The sequence below is a fragment of the Argentina silus genome (assembly GCF_951799395.1).
Source record: "Argentina silus genome assembly, chromosome: 17".
Classification (NCBI taxonomy): Eukaryota; Metazoa; Chordata; class Actinopteri; order Argentiniformes; family Argentinidae; genus Argentina; species Argentina silus.
In genome coordinates, this window is record NC_139671.1 from 7,923,583 (window position 1) to 7,941,043 (window position 17,461).

General features: G+C 45.4%; 3 protein-coding genes across 3 annotated transcripts in view; 1 reads left to right on the forward strand and 2 right to left on the reverse strand.

Moving 5' to 3' along the window:
* The window catches only part of LOC310818277 (brain-enriched guanylate kinase-associated protein), a gene marked incomplete at both ends in the record, with an annotated part of 14,951 nt that extends 9,178 nt beyond the window's left edge, over positions 1 to 5,773 (forward strand). Inside the window, 5 exons of the mRNA XM_083689145.1 lie at positions 780 to 941; positions 1,177 to 1,243; positions 2,166 to 2,273; positions 2,675 to 2,755; positions 4,358 to 5,773. Coding sequence (XP_083545271.1) covers positions 780 to 941; positions 1,177 to 1,243; positions 2,166 to 2,273; positions 2,675 to 2,755; positions 4,358 to 5,773 — 1,834 coding nt within the window. The remainder of the gene's footprint in view (positions 1 to 779; positions 942 to 1,176; positions 1,244 to 2,165; positions 2,274 to 2,674; positions 2,756 to 4,357) is intronic.
* A 2,446-nt stretch (positions 5,774 to 8,219) lies between these two features.
* Positions 8,220 to 9,808, reverse strand: rdh14b (retinol dehydrogenase 14b). Its single transcript, XM_083688293.1, has 2 exons — positions 9,424 to 9,808; positions 8,220 to 8,948 (listed from the first exon to the last, which is right to left on the reverse strand). Exons 1-2 carry the CDS (start codon positions 9,775 to 9,777, stop codon positions 8,331 to 8,333), a joined length of 972 nt encoding a protein of 323 aa, XP_083544419.1. The 5' UTR covers positions 9,778 to 9,808; the 3' UTR covers positions 8,220 to 8,330.
* Positions 9,809 to 10,878: 1,070 nt separating this feature from the next.
* crip2l (cysteine-rich protein 2-like) lies at positions 10,879 to 15,614 on the reverse strand (the record flags this gene model as incomplete). The annotated part of the gene is made up of 8 exons (XM_083688568.1): positions 15,565 to 15,614; positions 12,551 to 12,645; positions 12,085 to 12,142; positions 11,779 to 11,910; positions 11,590 to 11,658; positions 11,321 to 11,415; positions 11,063 to 11,120; positions 10,879 to 10,943 (listed from the first exon to the last, which is right to left on the reverse strand). The coding sequence occupies exons 1-8, from the start codon at positions 15,605 to 15,607 to the stop codon at positions 10,879 to 10,881; spliced, it is 615 nt and encodes a 204-aa protein (XP_083544694.1). The 5' UTR covers positions 15,608 to 15,614.
* Between the last annotated feature and the right edge of the window lie 1,847 nt (positions 15,615 to 17,461).

A 17,461-nucleotide genomic window follows, 5' to 3' on the forward strand; every position in this document is an offset into this window, starting at 1 on the left:
CTCTGTTATCTCCCCGCAGATAGAGTCATTACCATTCTTCCTCCATCTGTCCATCAATACGGCCCCATTAGCCAGCCACAGACACTCAGATCCATCAAAGGAGGATACATTTCCTTTTCCTCTCACATTTGCCCTTTTATTAGATTGAGGCCCAGGTAATGCATACATGCTAAAAATAGACCTCATTGTGCTGTCTCATTGAATTACACGTGGGATATCACTATTCGGTGAATCTAAGCCTTCAAAATCTATTACTATGATAGATTAGAGTCCATAAGCTCATATTTCATCATAGTGAAAAGTAATCCAGTAAGTTACCGTTACCCAACTGACTGATGATGGTTCTCCATGCTGTGCAGCAAGGGGTTATATGGGAATCTTAATGATAAGGCCAGAGGCATCTCAACCTCTGCATGCGGTACATACTGTACTGTAGTTCAAGTACCTTAGGTCTGCACTGCCAAGAATCGTGAGTCAGGCTGAGATCTCAGATTTGATTTGTGTTAATCCTATCGGCTCATATACTGTATACTGTACATGTGTGCTTTCAATACACCCACTCATTCACCCACATCATCATTGCATGATACAAATTGTTCAGGCTTGCAGATCAATTACAGGTTAATTTGAACATATGCTTTACACACTGTATACCTGCAATATGCTATTTCTATGTTAAGCTATGTCTGATGCCTATAGTTAAGTGTGTGTGTGTGTGTGTGTGTGTGTGTGTGTGTGTGTGTGTGTGTGTGTGTGTGTGTGTGTGTGTGTGTGTGCAGCTCTTTGCAGGAGCAGAAGGAGGAGCTTCGGAAGCGTCTCTCCTACACCACACACAAGCTGGAGCTGCTGGAGAGTGAGTTTGACTCCACACGGCAGTACCTGGAGACGGAGCTGCGCCGAGCTCAAGAGGAGCTTGACAAGTTCACAGACAAACTGCGCAGGTATACACAACCGTACACACACTTAAGTTTCAGGATTATTTGTCCATCTCTGGAAAACACAACGATTAGAATCAAATTCACAAGGTCTCTTCTCTGACACCTTTCAGAGTGCAGTGCTTCTCCTGACATGTGATTAGATTGTTATGACTGGTAGATTGATGATTGTCAGAAAGGTCTCCGTTAATAAAACATGAGCGTGGGTTAGTAAGCCAGTGTCATTGTGTGCATCCTTTAGAATACAAAGCAGCTACTCAGCACTGCAGAGGATCAACCAGGATCTAGAGGACAAGATCCATAGAAATGTGAGTTTTAAATCCAGGACTTATTCAAAGAAGTGTTTACTGTATGTGCATTGTTGTGTGTGTGTGTGTGTGTGTGTGTGTGTGTGTGTGTGTACGTGCGTGTGTGCGTGCGTGCGTGCGTGCATGCATGCATACAGTGTGCGTGTGCGTGTGCGTGTGCGTGTGTATGTGTACACCTGTAGCTGTGTGACAAAGTGTGCAAGCAAGCAAGTAGTGGTGTTTAGAAAAGACCAGTGAAAGCTCTGAGGGGATTTGAATATGAATGTGCTGCTCTTGGTACCACTGACGTTAATTACAGCCTATTACAATAGCCTGTCCTCCTTCCAATGGCAGAATGATAGTGAGCCTATTGTCCCGGGCAGCCCTGCACCTCACATCATCTGTCAAGATGGAGCTTTGCTAGGAGAAGGATACAATTAACCACGACTGCCAGAGAGCATTGTATGACCATCATGAGTCTTCTCAGACAGATGAATATGTCCCTCTCTAAATTTGTTAAGGGAAAGATAATAATCATCATTATAATCATCATCATCATCATCATCATCATCATCATGAGAACATTAAGATGTCAGGGCTTGGTACAGTACAGTAGTTAGGAGTGGTGGCTTGGTCTCCTTTTCACGATATGTACAGTGAAGAAAATCACTCAATTTCAAAAAGCGACACGTTTTTCATAGAATGTTATTAATTCACCTCACATGCCGACTCTCTAATGGTGAAGTGAAGTGCTGAATTAAACATTCTGTGATTAGGAGCTGATCTACTCTGATCTATAGCTGAGGTTCTACACAACTCATCTGACCCCACAGTCCGCACGAAATCAAGACATGAAAGCCATGAAATCAAATGAGAAAACAATAATCATCAAAATATACTTGCTTTCGGTGCAGTAAACTGAGTCCACGTTTGTTGTCCTCAGTCCCAGCACCATGACGATGAGAAGCGAGCTCTGAGCAGAGAGATCATCGTCCTCAACAACCACCTGATGGAGGCCAAGCTGACCATTGAAAAGCTGCGTGAGGACAACGTAAGGGCCAGGCTATGTGGACTAGCTTATTCCTGGTCTATGCTAGCTCTGTATGGGGCAGGGTAGGGGCCAATTCCTTTTCAATTCCATAAAAATAAACAAATCTCAGAGTACCTGATACACTGTACAGTATGTTCCAATAGTCAGCAACTCAACTGTGTGTGTTCTTTGCGTTCTACTGTAAATTGGAAATAAAACGTTTCGGAAGTTTCAGTTTCTAAACACTTCCTGAATTGATGGAATTGAAAAGGAATTCGCACCCACCCTGGTATGGAATAATACATGGAGCAATACTCAAATGTATGAACACTCCTCAAAAGTGTATACCTCTTTGCGATCTGTGTAAATGGTGATTCCTTTAAAGGCATCTGTCTCTGTCTCTGTCTCTCTCTTACCGACAGGAGTTGTACAGGAAGGACTGTAACCTGGCTGCTCAGCTCCTCCAGTGCAACAAGTCTCACTACAGGACCCAGCTGTCTGAGGTGAGGCCTCCACCAACACGGCTGCCTACTGCCTATTAGCCTCCACCTACTGCAGTAGCACAATGTACAGACTCCAAGCTAAATATTGATACAGCAAGTCTTACCAAAATGCAGTGTTTGGAGGCTGGGAATGCGGGGGGGGCTTTACTTTCCCATTCTAAATCACGTTCCCTTCCCCATTCCCCATTCTTTTAACAATTTGTTTGATTTGAGATACGGGCATGTGCTGCAAACATGGAGCACGAATCTTCTATTGACATCCAAAGCATGAGTCAGGAGAACAGGCTAAACGAGGACTCTCAGTCTGGTCGGATGCAGCTCCAATGTGTAAAGCAGAGCCTCAAGGTGACTATTTCACTGATAGATTCGTAATGAGGTCATTGGTTTACATTGATTAAGAATGGACTGCTGCAGTACAGTAGTGGGTATTTGACAGGTAGGTGAGTGCGGGACGGACAGTTAGAGTGTCCTGCTCAGTGTGTGCATGGGTATGTACCTCGGACTGGTTCTCCTATGCCACCCTGCTTTTGTTTCTGTGTGAGAGATGCAAGTGGGTATTGATGAGTGCGTTAGTGCCAAGGCCGCCTGGCATTGGCTTTCCGCTGTATCAGCCCTGGGCCTTGTGCCCGGCCTGCGTGGCAAGAGCAGATTTTAAAGTTGGCATGCTGCCAACTGTTAAAATGCCTCACCACATTTGGCAGATACGCCTGAATGGAAATATCAATGCAAACACGACTCATCAGTTACGTAATGGTCATAAAATGATGCTGTGTATTTGTGTGTGTGTGTGTGTGTGTTTAAAAAGAGGTGCAGTAGATGGCTCCTCAGGCTTGCTGTGTGTCAGCCACAGCGGGGTCAGAGGTTATAGATCTACTTATGTCCTCCAGTCTGTTTGGTTGTGGGCTGGAGGTTCAATCAAAAGGTCATTGATGGATTGTGGCGCAACATTGTGCAGTGATGCATTGTTCTTCACACATTTTGAAGTGCCTTAGTCACTTCCTCTACTGCATAACAAGTATGAAGGGGGTGTAAAACAAAAGGTTAAATATTTGAATACCGTATAATGGCTGATTTGGTGCTTTTAAAAAAAGACAGCCTAAGAGACAAAATCAGTATACAGTATATCTATATAGTAAGTATAATATAACAGTTGATAGGGTAAATGTACCTGTGATTATGGTAAGAGTATGATAGACCTGTTGTGAAACGATGCCTGCAAGTGTTCTGCTTTGACTTGGTCCCTGTAGCCATGAAGCTATAATTATCTTCCTCATTGCCAATTAACAATAATTGACTAGATTCCGGTTGATGATTTACTGCAATTGGCTTAGTTATTGTTGCTATGGAGAGGCAGAGATAATAGGTTAAGAGAACACCTGATTATGCCCAGAATAGTGTTCTATATTTTATCTATGTCAAACTTCTGATCCTGTCATAACAGCATCTATGTTGGATTATTCCCTCTCAGTTGCAGTGCTCCTCCAGCTAAATACTCTGTGCCCATTTCCTACTTATCATTAATACTAGATACTTGTTGTTTAAATCTGTCATGGAGCGCTTACTTTACCCTGATAACCACCTCACCTCTCTCTCCTCTCTCAGCTGCCTGCTGACTTTCAGGAGCGTGTAACCATGCACATGGAGGGCACACCTCTTTGCCACACCCCCTACTCTGACTCTGTCCCCGCCTCCGTCATTGCCAAGGTGCTGGAGAAGCCAGATGACGCCTGCAGCAGCCAAGCCTCCCACTCGCCTAGCCCCCAGCCCCAGGACCAAGGCTTCCTCCTGGACACCATGGACAGCGGCGTGCGCCTGGGCCTCCGCGCGGCCTTCAAGTCTGACCTGTACAGCAGTGACACGGCCTTGTACTGCCCGGACGACCGGCACCGTGAGCGCAGGCCCAGCATGGACCTCCACGGCCAGCGGAAGCTCCTCTACGGACCCCAGAACTCCACAGACAGTAACCCAGATGAGGGCTCCATGGGGCTGAGGCCTGGCTTCTCCCAGGAGCACTTTGCCAAGTTCCCCGCCTCCCTGGGCCTCCAGGCCTCCAGCTCCTACTCCAGCTTCAGTGGAGGGGGCTCGGTTGACAAGGACCAGGGCCCCCCCAGCAGCACGGCCTCCTCCCCCCACCACCACTCCCTGTACATGGACTGGAGGGACGGCGGGGACTATGAGAGGAAGAGTGACTCCTCCTGGGAGAGGGACAGCCCTGGAGGCTTTGCCAAGGCCCACAGCTTCCAGCAAGCAGAACACAGCCACCACCAGAACGGCAGCTCGCCTGTCTACAGCCGCACCATGTCCTCGTGCTTCAGCGAGCCCTACGAGCCCCTCCCTCCTTCCTCCTCACCCAGCGTCGCCTACGGAGACAGTCGTCGCGGCAGCACCCTGGCCCCTGAGGAAGAGGAGCTGATTGGCCGTTGGAGGCAGCTGAGCGTGGAGGACTTGAGCGCCCAGTCGTACCGCAGTCCAGGCCGGGCTTCACCCTATAGCTTCTCAGAGCAGCACTTCTCTGTACGGCCCGCCAAGATCCGCCTGGGTCCTCTCTACAGCAGCTTCCAGGAGGGGGCCGACTACTACCACCATGGAGGTGGGGCTCCCATGGACACTGTGTGCTTCTCCACTCCCAGCCCTGAGTGCAGCCCGGGCCTCCGGCAGACCCACAACCAGGCCCACCTGTACCGGGCCAAGGAGGACAGCCAGGAGTCTGAGCAAAGCCTCTACCACTCAGGGAGCTCCAAGGACAGGGAGGGCAGTGTGGCTGCCGGCGGGCAGAACAAGGAGTACGTAGACGTCAGCCCCAACAGCTCCACAGAGTCCCTGAACCAGAGGTCCCTGGAGATGGCTGCCGACCTGCAGCATTACCAGGCAGAGATGCACAGCACGTCCCCCCAGGGGACCCCCCCTCCACCTCCACCACCACCTCCTCCACCACAGTACCAACAATTTGGCACCTTAGGACTCTCCAGAAAGGACAGTCTCACCAAGGCCCAGCTCTATGGAACACTTCTGAACTGAGAGAAGAATTCTGATCCTCTGCCTGGTCTTTCTCTCTCTTTCTCACTCGCTCTTTCCCTGGTTATGGATGGGATCTGAGGCGAGAGGTGCTGGGGAATACAGCAAAACACATTTATGAGTGTGGGGCCTGAGTTTTGAATAGATGTGTCCAGGTGGGAAATATTCATGAGCATGAATTCATCCGATTCTTTCAACAGCTGTGATAAACTGTGGCATGAGATGCCTGCAGTTCCCACCACTACAATGAATGTCTGAGAACGTCCGGGTCGAGTGAATTGTGCCAAATCAGTGGGATTATGGGAAAACACTGCTTTGTTTCATTGAGACCGTCTACCAGGAAGGAGTAGACAATGAAGTATTTAAAGTTACTATTAAACTACTAAAATATATTTAATTAAAACTATAAGAATTGAGTGTTAAAAAGTATATATTTTGTATGTAGCTGCATTGAAAAGAAAGGCCACACAATCAGATGATCATGTAGAAATACATATACTTCTTTGAGGTGGATATTGGATCTCATGAGATGGATTAAATATTGTAAATATGGCTGGTTAAGAGCATCTGCCTATCCAATAAAGAGATCGTTTGAATATAATGAAGATTTGGGAGACTATCAAAGCTGCACATGGATTTGTTTGTTGTATTTTTATCCACAGGCTGAATCTGTGCTGCATTGTACATAGCTATATGTACTGCAACATATTGTATAATGCAAGTTGGAGTTTCAGTGTGAAGAGACATCTTTACTCAACAGAAATTCCACAAGCCTGATCCCACATTGAGTGCAGCTCAAATACATTTACTTTTGCTTTGACTGGATTTTAAAGATGAGTGCTTATGAGACGTTTGATGTACTGTATGTATTATTTTGTTACTGATGGAATTTTTGGGGTGTGTAAACATTTGTCTTACCGGTTGAAGTTATTTTTGCTCTCTACCCCTTGGAAGGTTTGTTCTTGTCCCACTCTAGGCCTACCTCAGATTCTGACGCCCATTCCCCCTTCAAGCAACCGCAATCCTGTTTCTATGACACAATGATGCATGTTTCTATATTTCTGTTGTGTTTCGTTAACCGAATAAAGCACAAATGAATCCGATATTCTGAGATGCTCCAAGGCTGGCTCAACTGTTTGTGTTGGTGTGTGTGTGGGAGTTTCCGCTAGTGTGTGTGTGGGAGTTTCCGCTTCAGTGTGTGAGTATGTGTGTGTGTGTGTACAGTACATAGATGATCTTCATCTTTTGTTTTGACTAATGCATGGCATTAGAATACTGCATTGAAATTATAAACACGGCCCCCACCCCCACTCCTGGGCAAAAAGGGAATTACTTTAGAGATTACATCTACCCAGAGGAGGGAGCCACAACACAACAACATCTCACTCAACAACATCTCATTGCTGACTTTATTGTTGCTGTCCATCCAGACACAGCAGAAGGCAACACATTTACACTTCAAACACTTCATGAGAGGAAACCGGATTAGGTAACAACCATTGCCCCCATTCCTTTTTCTACTGCCAAATATATGCTGCAATATGCTGTGGAGCTTAGCATTCATATACAGCTGCTGAACTAGATACAGTTTGCTTTTCAAACCACTCAGAGGATTTCCTCAGCACAACCAAGAATATAACCACTCAATAAAAGCAAATATGACAACCCTCTGATAATTGCTATTAGGAATAAGCTCCCTTCCCCTTTATCTTGATGCTACTGTGAACTTGTGCAAGAAAGTACAGTGTGTATCATCTAGGTAGGTTCCTGGTGTCTGTAGGGAACAAGCAGGCTCTACAGGTGTACATTTATGGCAAATTGCTTGTGAAGGTTCCCAATAGTCGCTTTTCGAGAGCAGTGCCAGTGTGTGCCAAGGCTTACTAGCGGCCAGCTAGTGCTCAGAGCCGGGTGCTTTGAACCTAGTGAACATGTCTGTTAATTCCACAGTTGGGCTTTCTAGTCCCGCCCCGTATGATCACCAGTGTTTACATTCTGCAGTTCATAAAGGTGGAAAACTGTGGTGGACACTAGCAACACATCAAATTCTCCGGTTTCCCAACAGGTTCTGGTAAGTCAAGCACTTTTTGACAATTGTATTTGGAATAAGCGCTATTTTAATGCCACCCACCAAGTTGGCTAGCCAACTAAAGCATTTGATTGATCCCGCCCTCGCTCTCTATAAGGCCCGTTTGGCCTTATAAGGACCAGGAGGATAGAGGAGGTTAAAAACCTGAGTTTTAAGCATGGAATAGGCCTGGAGTAAGGCCTGTTGAAGCCTGGAAGTGACTGTGGAAAAGCAATTGGCCTCGGCACGCACGGCGTGAGCCCCGCTGTGGAAAGCCGGCTACTCTCACCCTTCTTCCCACACATACGCAAACACACTTCACCCAACGTGAGACCAATCATTCACACAGTGAGACCCCCCCCCCCCCCCCCCCCCCCCCGATCATGTTCCAAATCCCCAGTACCGTCCCAAACAGTCTCAATAATCTCTCAATTCACAATTCACATTATTTAGAGGACAAAGTCTAGTGAGGAGTTCCCTAAGCAGAGGTCCCCCTCATTTATTGAGCCCCACCATCCTCTCACTCAGGTCCCACAGCCTCTTGGCTGCCTGGTCATCTGTGGCTTTGGGCATTAGCTCCTCCTCCTCACAGTTCGCGAAGCACTTCCCCGCCACGCCCTCCACCTCTGGGGAGCAGGCCAGGTAAAGGGGGGTCTGGGCGCCCTCCAGTGGGCTCTTGAAGAAGGCTAACGAGGCCAGGTAGAATAGGGGCTTGGCCAGGAAGGGGATGTTGATGTGTCTCCCCAGCCTGGTCCTCACAATGCCTGGGGTGAGGGCGTTGACCGTGACCCCCGTGTCCTCCAGGCGACGGGCCAGCTCCTGGGTGAACAGCAGGTTGGCCAGCTTGCTCTGGCTGTAGCAGAAGGCTTTGTCGTAGTTGCTCTCGCTGTTGAGGTCGTCAAAATTGATGTGGCCGTATTTGTAGAGTTTGGAGGAGACCACCACGATGCGGCTGGGGGCAGAGGTCTTCAGGAGGTCCAGGAGGAGGTGGGTGAGAAGGAAGTGGCCCAGGTGGTTGACCCCCAACTGCATCTCAAAGCCTTCCTCTGTCTTGGTGTAGGGACACTGGTATATGCCAGCATTGTTGATGAGCACATCAATCTTGGTCTCCTCCTAAATGGTGGGACAGAAAAGTTTCAACATGTCTTGGCTTAAGCTTCTCAAGCACAGCGGTGTTTTAGTAGATACAGTATAGGCTATATTGCACATGAAGTATTAACAACTTATTGTTGTTCGTGATACATTACAAAAAAAACGTTTATTGGTTGACACACTACAGCCTAAAGGTATTTTTTATAACAACTGCAAGTCAACTTTTAGTGGCTTGCGCCTGCATGGAGATTCAGCACGCTGGACAGTTCTCTACAGCGCGCACTTTGTCCCAGGTGATCATAACCTTCGTTCCACAACAATGTAGCCCACTATATGGAACTGACGAGGCGAGTCCCTCAAAAACTAGAATGCTCTAAAGCCCAAACACTAAACGTTATAGTCTATGATCCTAACGAGAACATTCTTCTGACAAATGAGCAATTTTGTAACTACAGTTTCAAAAGTAACGTAAACAAACGGGTGAAGATGCACATACCCTGATGATCTCCTCACAAAAATGATGCACAGACTGGAGTGATGCGAGGTCCAGGTGTTTGATGACCACCTCTCCGTGATCTTGCCCCGCTTGCTTCTTGATCTCCTGAGCAGCTTCCTCAGCACTCTGCTGGTCACGACAGGCCATGATCACCCGGGCCTGGAGTTTGAGCAGCTCCCCGGAAACGGCCTTCCCGATGCCGCTGTTTGCTCCGGTCACGATGACGGTCTTTCCCCGCATCATATCGGCCGGGTACCGGAGCAGCTGTACCGCTTTCTTCCTCGGGAACATGCGGCGGACAATGAGCAGTATTCCACCGCCGACGACAGCGGCTATAATCACCGCTGCTGACATTAAAGCGATGTCTTGTTGAGGTTTCCCTGACACAAACTAACAGGGAAACTGACGAACGACAACATCCACAAGGCTTTGCAGTATTTTACCACGTGCTCGTGACACCGCTGGAAAACGAATGGTGATCGCCCCCTGCTGGTAGACAGGGTTCACTACATTACTGCCGCTGTTTTTTGTGACAGGTTTAAATAATAATAATACTCTAGTAGTCTACATAATAAATTGGACAACTACGGTCCCTTACATTTTCTCTGGGAATTCCCCCGAAATTATTTCATATTTCTTAAACATAATTAAAAATGATAGACACACAAACTCCTTTATGTTCTCACAATTTTATTGTAGAAAACCTGAAGACACTATTTCTCTCTAACAGACCATTAATTAGTGAGCAAAATCCAAAGTACAAAACACAATTACCAATCATAATGCACATTCCTATGTTTGACCTGTTGTCTCTATCTACTATCATCCTATTTTTTTAGACTGAAAAACAAGGCAAGAAAATACTGACAATAGCATCAACACAACAGTTGCCTATGCCTCGTACCTGTCTTTTTAGGTGCACAAATGTCTCATTACAAAATTAATTCTTGGACTGAATAAAATAATACTACACCCCATTCTTCCCTCAACAAACCATACCATAGCTTTAATTCATCAATAACGCAAATCCTTCATTGTTCTATTTGGCATCTCCAAGGAGAGAAATCGAGGTATATGAATGATGACAAGGTACAGACACACCTATATTTCACTGGGGAGGAGCTATAAAGATTACTTTAAGTACAAAAAAATAGATATACAGTATAAACAATATACAAATACAATGCAAAGATCTAAATAAGAATCCCTGTGAGTAAATAAAACATGTATTATCTGACACTTTGATTTCGTAGATGCTGAATTAAAGAATTAGACCAGTAGGACTGTCATCCCAGACACACACATACAGTAGTAGACAGTGTAGACAGAGGCTGACATCATGGCAGAAGGATAGAAGGAGGCTATCTAATCTACTGTAAGACGTGGAATAGTAACAAGGCCTGGGGTGTGTTAGCCAGTGTTGACAGGGTCTGGGGGGGTGGTCGATATGGGCACTCAGGGCTGGGTCTCAGTGTCGGGTTCCTCGTAGATGTAGCTCCCCACACCTCCAGTGTTCACCCCTGGAATGGACAGAGATATTATATATGTAGTGATATCTTTCAAATATATTTGTAGTTTAATGTACAGCCATGTGAAGTTGGCCCTTTCATATGTTTGAGAGGAACAATAATCTCAATACCTTTGGGTCCAAACAGTGTAGCGTAACACGGTTTGTGGCAGTAGGGTTGTCCGTCGTGCTGCAAAAGAAGGAAGAATACAATTAACCGAGATCATTCTTCCTGTCAGAGCCATAGAGACAACATAAAAATGCTTCTGCTTTTTGCTGCGAAGACAGCAGAGGACCTCTGCCTTAAACTCATTATCTTCCTCTCCTGTCCTCCCACTCCTCTCCCCTCTCCCCTCTCCCCTCCTCCCACTGCAGCCTCCAGTCTCTCACCTCGGCGTGGCTGCCAGGGACCAAGGTCTTGCTGCACCTCTCACATCTCAGACAAGGTCGATGCCAGTCCTTCCCCAGAGATGTCACCTTCTCAGCTGCATACATACACACGATGCAGACATATCACCATGGAAACTACATTCCTCTGTCTTAGTCACCAGCCGCCACACACACATATATATATATATACTGTACATTTCCAACAGACACCCACTCACATATACAGATTCAGAGACATACTGATACAACATGAACAGTAACGCACTTACCGAAATACACCGTTTTGGTGCATCTAGGGCATTTACTGGGTTCTCCAGAGAAAGATGTGAAGCTTGCGGCTGCACCAAAAACAGATTAATGAAGAGGTTTTTAATTACAGGTCAAAATACACTTAATTACCCCTCCAAATGATGACATAAGACATTGTTTCTCTTTCTCTCTTCTCTCAAGTTTCTTACCCTTCACTGGGCCCCTGGTGGGAGCTGGTCGCTTCTGCTCAGGTTTGACTTCTGTTTCCGTGGAAACGCTGGCAGGGCCATCATTGACAGGAGCCTCATAAACATAAGAGCCAGCTCCTCCAATGTTCACACCTACAGAGACAAATAAGTTTAAATCCACATAACAAGCACCGCATTCCCCAAAGAAGAAAATACTCTCTATGTAAAAGCATACAAGAGTGTCTTAGTGAGATTACAGGCTGTGTGTTTCACACACATGCACAACAAACACAACAAAATAAGTGCCACAAATTTGATGTACCGCACCTTTTGGTCCAAAGAGGGCAGCATAGCATGGCTTGTGGCAGTAAGGGGTCCCATCATGCTGCAAATAGAGAGAGGCAATGAGCATATGTATATATAAGATCTCAAATAGAGTTAAGAAGCCACGTACAAAGTCTTCTTCCATTCCAGACGACACGCAATGATGCAACAGTACACACATTTGCTCACTTTATAGACCACCACATCAGCCATGAGCAATTAAGAACTACTGGCCAGCTGTTCTAGAACATATCCTGTAGGCATGCACTGATGAATAGAGGGTATGTCAGAATGCCAATACAGTCCCTCTGAGGCTATAACCCTCCCGGTTAGATCACAGAGTGCTGATCTATGGGAACAAAGCCAACATGCCCTACTACTCCTTTCTATTACACCCGCTGCCCAGTAAACGTACTACTCTGTCTCTCTGTGTCTGTCCCTGTGCCCACTTTGACTCCTCTCCTCTTACCTCTGCGTGGCCCCCTGCTGTCAGGGTCTTGTTACAGCGCTCACATTTCAGACAGAACTTGTGCCAGTCTTTCCCCAGGGAGGACACCTTCTCCGCTGTGTCGAAAAGAGAGGCGGGGGGTGGTGGGGGGAGAGAGAGAGAGAAAGAGAGAAGAGACAGTACACAGAAATACAGCATGTTTAGAGAGAGAGAGAGAGAGAGAGAACAGTACACAGAAATACAGCATGTTCAGAAAGACATCCAGAAGAATCCAGAATTAGGTGCTCCAGTTCCATGGGGAAGAACAGTTCTCTTTGGTGAAGTAGAGGGAGGAAGGCCATCTCTTTATCGAGCTAAACACTCACCCTCTGAAGGGCAGCCTGCTATCTCTGCTTTACAGAGGTGTCGAATCTCTTTTATGTTGCTGCTGAATGATGAATGCTCTATTGATTCACCTCTTTTATACACCTAAATCCTCTCCCCCATCTCTATTGTGCCCACAATCTTTTTTTGATCAGTTTTTTATCTTGGTGTCCTGCTGTGTTGGACTTACTCATAGCACGAGCCACCATTGTAATTCAATAGCCTGATTCATGCTTCTGTATCTCAAATCCCAGAGCCTCTGTCCTACTTCTGTCTGTTCCGCCAATCCATCATTCTCCCGTCACACACATACACACACACGATATTTGTCTAAGCACTCGGAATACCTGCAAGCGAGCCAGGCTGATTTAGAAACTGAAAAATGCATGAATTTAACATTAGGAATTGAACAATAGAAGTCCAGCAGTCCCTGACCGTTCTAGGGTGGGGAAAAGAGTGGGAAAAGGAGAGGGCATCGAATCACAGTGGATATAAAAGAAGGCTCATCGAGGTACTTATCTATAACCGCTGTCAGACATATCCCAGAATATCCAGGCAGACCACATGCCTCTGGCACATCATCATATCCCATCCTCTTTAGACAGGCCAGCTCGTCACTATTATGCCAGACACAGTTACGTGGGAGGCAGTGACCGCAGCGCAGTGTTACCTTGGCAGACAATGGGCACTTTGCTCTGAGAGTCATGGGCGGAGTGTCTGTCACAAGGTGCTCCCTTCTGCTTTTCTCTCCCCCTCCGCCTCTTTATCTACCTTTCCCTTCTTCACGAATTAAACACACACACACACACACGCGCACGCGCACGCGCACACGCACACACACACACACGCACACACACACACACACACACACACACACACACACACACACACACACACTGAGTAGGCTGTAGAGGGTGTTCACCATGGTATATAATAAATGGTAATTTAGGGGTATTTTATGTCCTGCTGGTACTGTCGGTGATTATGTATCTTGTATGTCCCCAAAGAGTTCACTCCACTCAGCCCTCTACAGCTTTTATGGACACAAACTGTACTATTAAATGGCACACGAAGTCAGTTCAGTTTCACAGACATCTGTGATTATGCAACGACCCAGATCGAATTGAGAGAAGAACTTGTAGGGATGCGGGGGTGAATCAAAGTGGGAGATTACATAACTTACATCAAACACTTTTAAACTCCCGAGGTAGAGGGACAGAGTACGCAGTATTTCATAATGAGACAGAGTGCTGTTAGAAATAAACATCTTACAGCACATATCATCAAAGCAGGCAGGGGTTATATAGGAGCTATATGGCTGCAGCGGCTGTGAGTGAGAGAGAAGGACATACTGTATAGAATAGCATTTTGGTTCATTCAGATTCAAAGGGAATACATGAAAGTACATGAAAGTGCTGGATTTCAGGGTTTCAGACAGCAATCAGTCTTGCTCTAATAGGCTATTCGTTCATCATTAGAAAATCCAAGTCTATAACATTGCTCATTTGGGGGCTAATTAGGTAAGAAGAAACAGATGGTTCCTGGATCCTGAGTGAGGTGTTGCAAGGCTGCATCCAGAGAGGCTTCTCTCACATACAAAAATGACAAACAAAGCAAATGCCATATGCTTACTGATGTTCAATAATGAATAAAGTGAATACAAAGGTTACAACACAATGAGTGTAGCAAACTCAATATTTTGATTTTTTTTTTTTTTTTTTTTTTTTTACTAAAGTGACATGTGACCAAGGATGACTAGCATATCAACAAAACATGTTATTTTGTAGCTATTTAGGCCTGGCAGATTATGGACGTGTTGAACGCGTCTCTTGGATAGACGCTCTGATATTTCAGGGTGCGGTTTCTCCTGCCACGCAGCACTCTGTTTCCCTCCTTAGGAGCTGTCCATGCCAATTAGTACTGAAATGGGAATCCTATTGTTCTCCAGAGACACAACAGAGACAAGAGAGCAAACTCGATCCACGCACATAGGGAGAATAAATGATTTAGATGTATTGACCTCATGTCACTAATATTGGGACAGGTGCATTCACTTAAAATTCGACTAGTCTGCAGCAGGTTACTGATGTGCGCTCTGACCGACCATTATCGTCATCAAAATGTAGTAAACTAGTTATATGTTGGCCTATAGGCGAGGCCTTTACATGTCTGTGGGGTGCATATGCATGTGCTACCAAGGTTCTGCACATGATGCACTGGGGGTGGGAGAGGAATGCTTGCTTCACGGCCTACATCGGTTTGGCAAATAGCACAAAGGACCTCAAAACGCACAATTAAGGCGGCACCATTAATGAGAAAACCAGGCCCAATTAGGCTATGCGTTTGGTATGGACAATCAAATATTGGTTAGGTAATTCTAATACAAAAAGCATGATTATCAAATAGTGTGAAGCTACTCATGAAGCTAATTATCTCCAGTCTCTTAATGACAACATACAGTATTTCAGTGTTTCTAATTTAAGTGACAACAGTTGTGGGTTGACAAACTCCGTTTTGGTAGGCAAAATATGCCTGAAACAACAGGCTACAATATCAACCAAAATATAAAATCATCACACAAAACAGTCCATATGTGCCTGTTATTTCCCTGAAAACATTCTAGCGATGATACTTGGGAAGATGTAGCATATGGTCACGAAAAAGGCACTTACCAAAATAAACCGTTTTGTCGCATTTAGGACATTTCGATGCCATGTTCCATGTATTCTAGACTTATGGTGAGAGAATACAATTTCGTTTTCTTTTTAATTCAGCTTTACCAATCGGCGATATTTTCCCCTAGCCTTTATTGATGGGCGAGTGGAAATAGCAGGCAGGCTTTTGACATTATTCTTGTACATTTGCATAGCTCCTCCTTTGTGGTGACGCAGCCTATGTTGCTACTGATTCTGGCTCCGTCCCATCTAGACTACTGTAAAAGACTCCCCTAGCCTAGGGACCTACTTATCAAAATGCTTTACATTAACACATAATTACCAGCAGTCAAATGACTGTTTTCTATGCATGCTTATAATTCTGAGCTCATTTAAAACGTGACATTAGGAGCAGGCTTTAAAGTGCGTCAATTCCATTAGAGGCAATATGCCATCACTTGTTTCACGTGTCTCTATTTTTGAACTTGATTAATCCTATTGAATGCTAACAGGGATGGTCTGTTCCCTGCTCTCATCCACTTACACTTACTCAATGTTAGATATCTCTGTTTGTTTCCACTTTGTGTGGTTGTTAGGTTACGCTCTTACAGCTCTTCAGTAGGAATGTTAAGTGATGCTGATGTATCACTGCGGGTCCCATGGATATGTGTACCATAGATGTTTAGCATTTACATTACATATTTGCAGTTGTGCAACAAAATATTTTGAATCCCAAAATTCAGCATTTATGCAAAGTACATTGTTTTCTAAATGATTGACTAAATGATTGACTGTTAACTTGGGGGAGCGGTAGGAAAGGTTCGGCCTATTAAAGGCGAAGGAGGTGGGAGCTAAGTAGATGGCAAGACAAATGATGATGAACATTATAAATAGGCTTTGACAAAGAGTCAAGCTTATGATTTACGTTTGAATCTTGATTTCATTCCAAGAAAAATACCCTTCCATTAAAAATCCCCCTAATGCATTTTGTATTTTTATTACAAGATAAACACACATAAACAGATTCATCATAGATGGATTTTCCACAGAAGCACATTTGCAATCCCTCAGGAGCCTGGGAATGCGCTAATCTTAAAATAAACACCTCCACATTGGTTCTGTTCCTCATATTTGGCACAGCCACCAACATGAAACTTGGGGAGACATTTTGGCATCTACACAAATGACCGTTCTCAAGGTCTGTTCCCCTTAAGGTTCTCTCAGTGTGGACCAATTCCTCCCTCTTGGTACCCTGTCTTTCTATTCCTATCCATCTTCCAAGCACCCTTTATTCACAACCCAATAGTGTCCCCCGACAAATAACATGAACAAAACCAATGTTTATATTGCATATCTGATTCCCAAGTTGCCCTTTTCCTATTTTGTAAACTTGGCAGATCTGACAGTAGCTTTGCCACCAGGCTTATCAACCCACCCCTCTGTACTCTTTAGTCATCTCTATTTTAACAGGCCATCTCAGCTGCCGGACATGCCATTGAAAGAGGTGCTATCTCCCGGGCCTCCTGATAAAGGGAGAGAAGCCTACCATGCTGTCCTTACATGGGCCTCCCTCCTGTACCAGCCACACTCCACACAGGCTGGGAAGATGGAGGGAGACTTTTCAACAGGGGGAGGGAGACCGAGTAGGATTGGGGGGGGGGGTGGGGGGGGGGGGGGGGGGGGGGAATCAGAGACATACACAGAAAATGATTTGGTGACAGTGATCTCTATACTGCTTACATGTCATTGTGTATCGCATCAGAGACATCTGTAACATGGAACATATGGAAGTGGGTGGTGTGGTGTTTGAAGCATTGGGTTGGCAGTCATTTAAAAAAATACTTGAGAAAAAAGGTTTTTCTTATTTTGTTTCGCTTCTTGGTTCAGTGGAATGCATTTATTCAATTTCCATCAG

Excerpts from the sequence above, each read along its gene's own strand:
- rdh14b (XM_083688293.1), bottom strand. The coding sequence starts at position 9,777 with ATGTCAGCAGCGGTGATTATAGCCGCTGTCGTCGGCGGTGGAATACTG. Across the intron at positions 8,949-9,423 it reads TTTGTGAGGAGATCATCAGG|GAGGAGACCAAGATTGATGT; the intron begins GTATGTGCATCT and ends CCCACCATTTAG.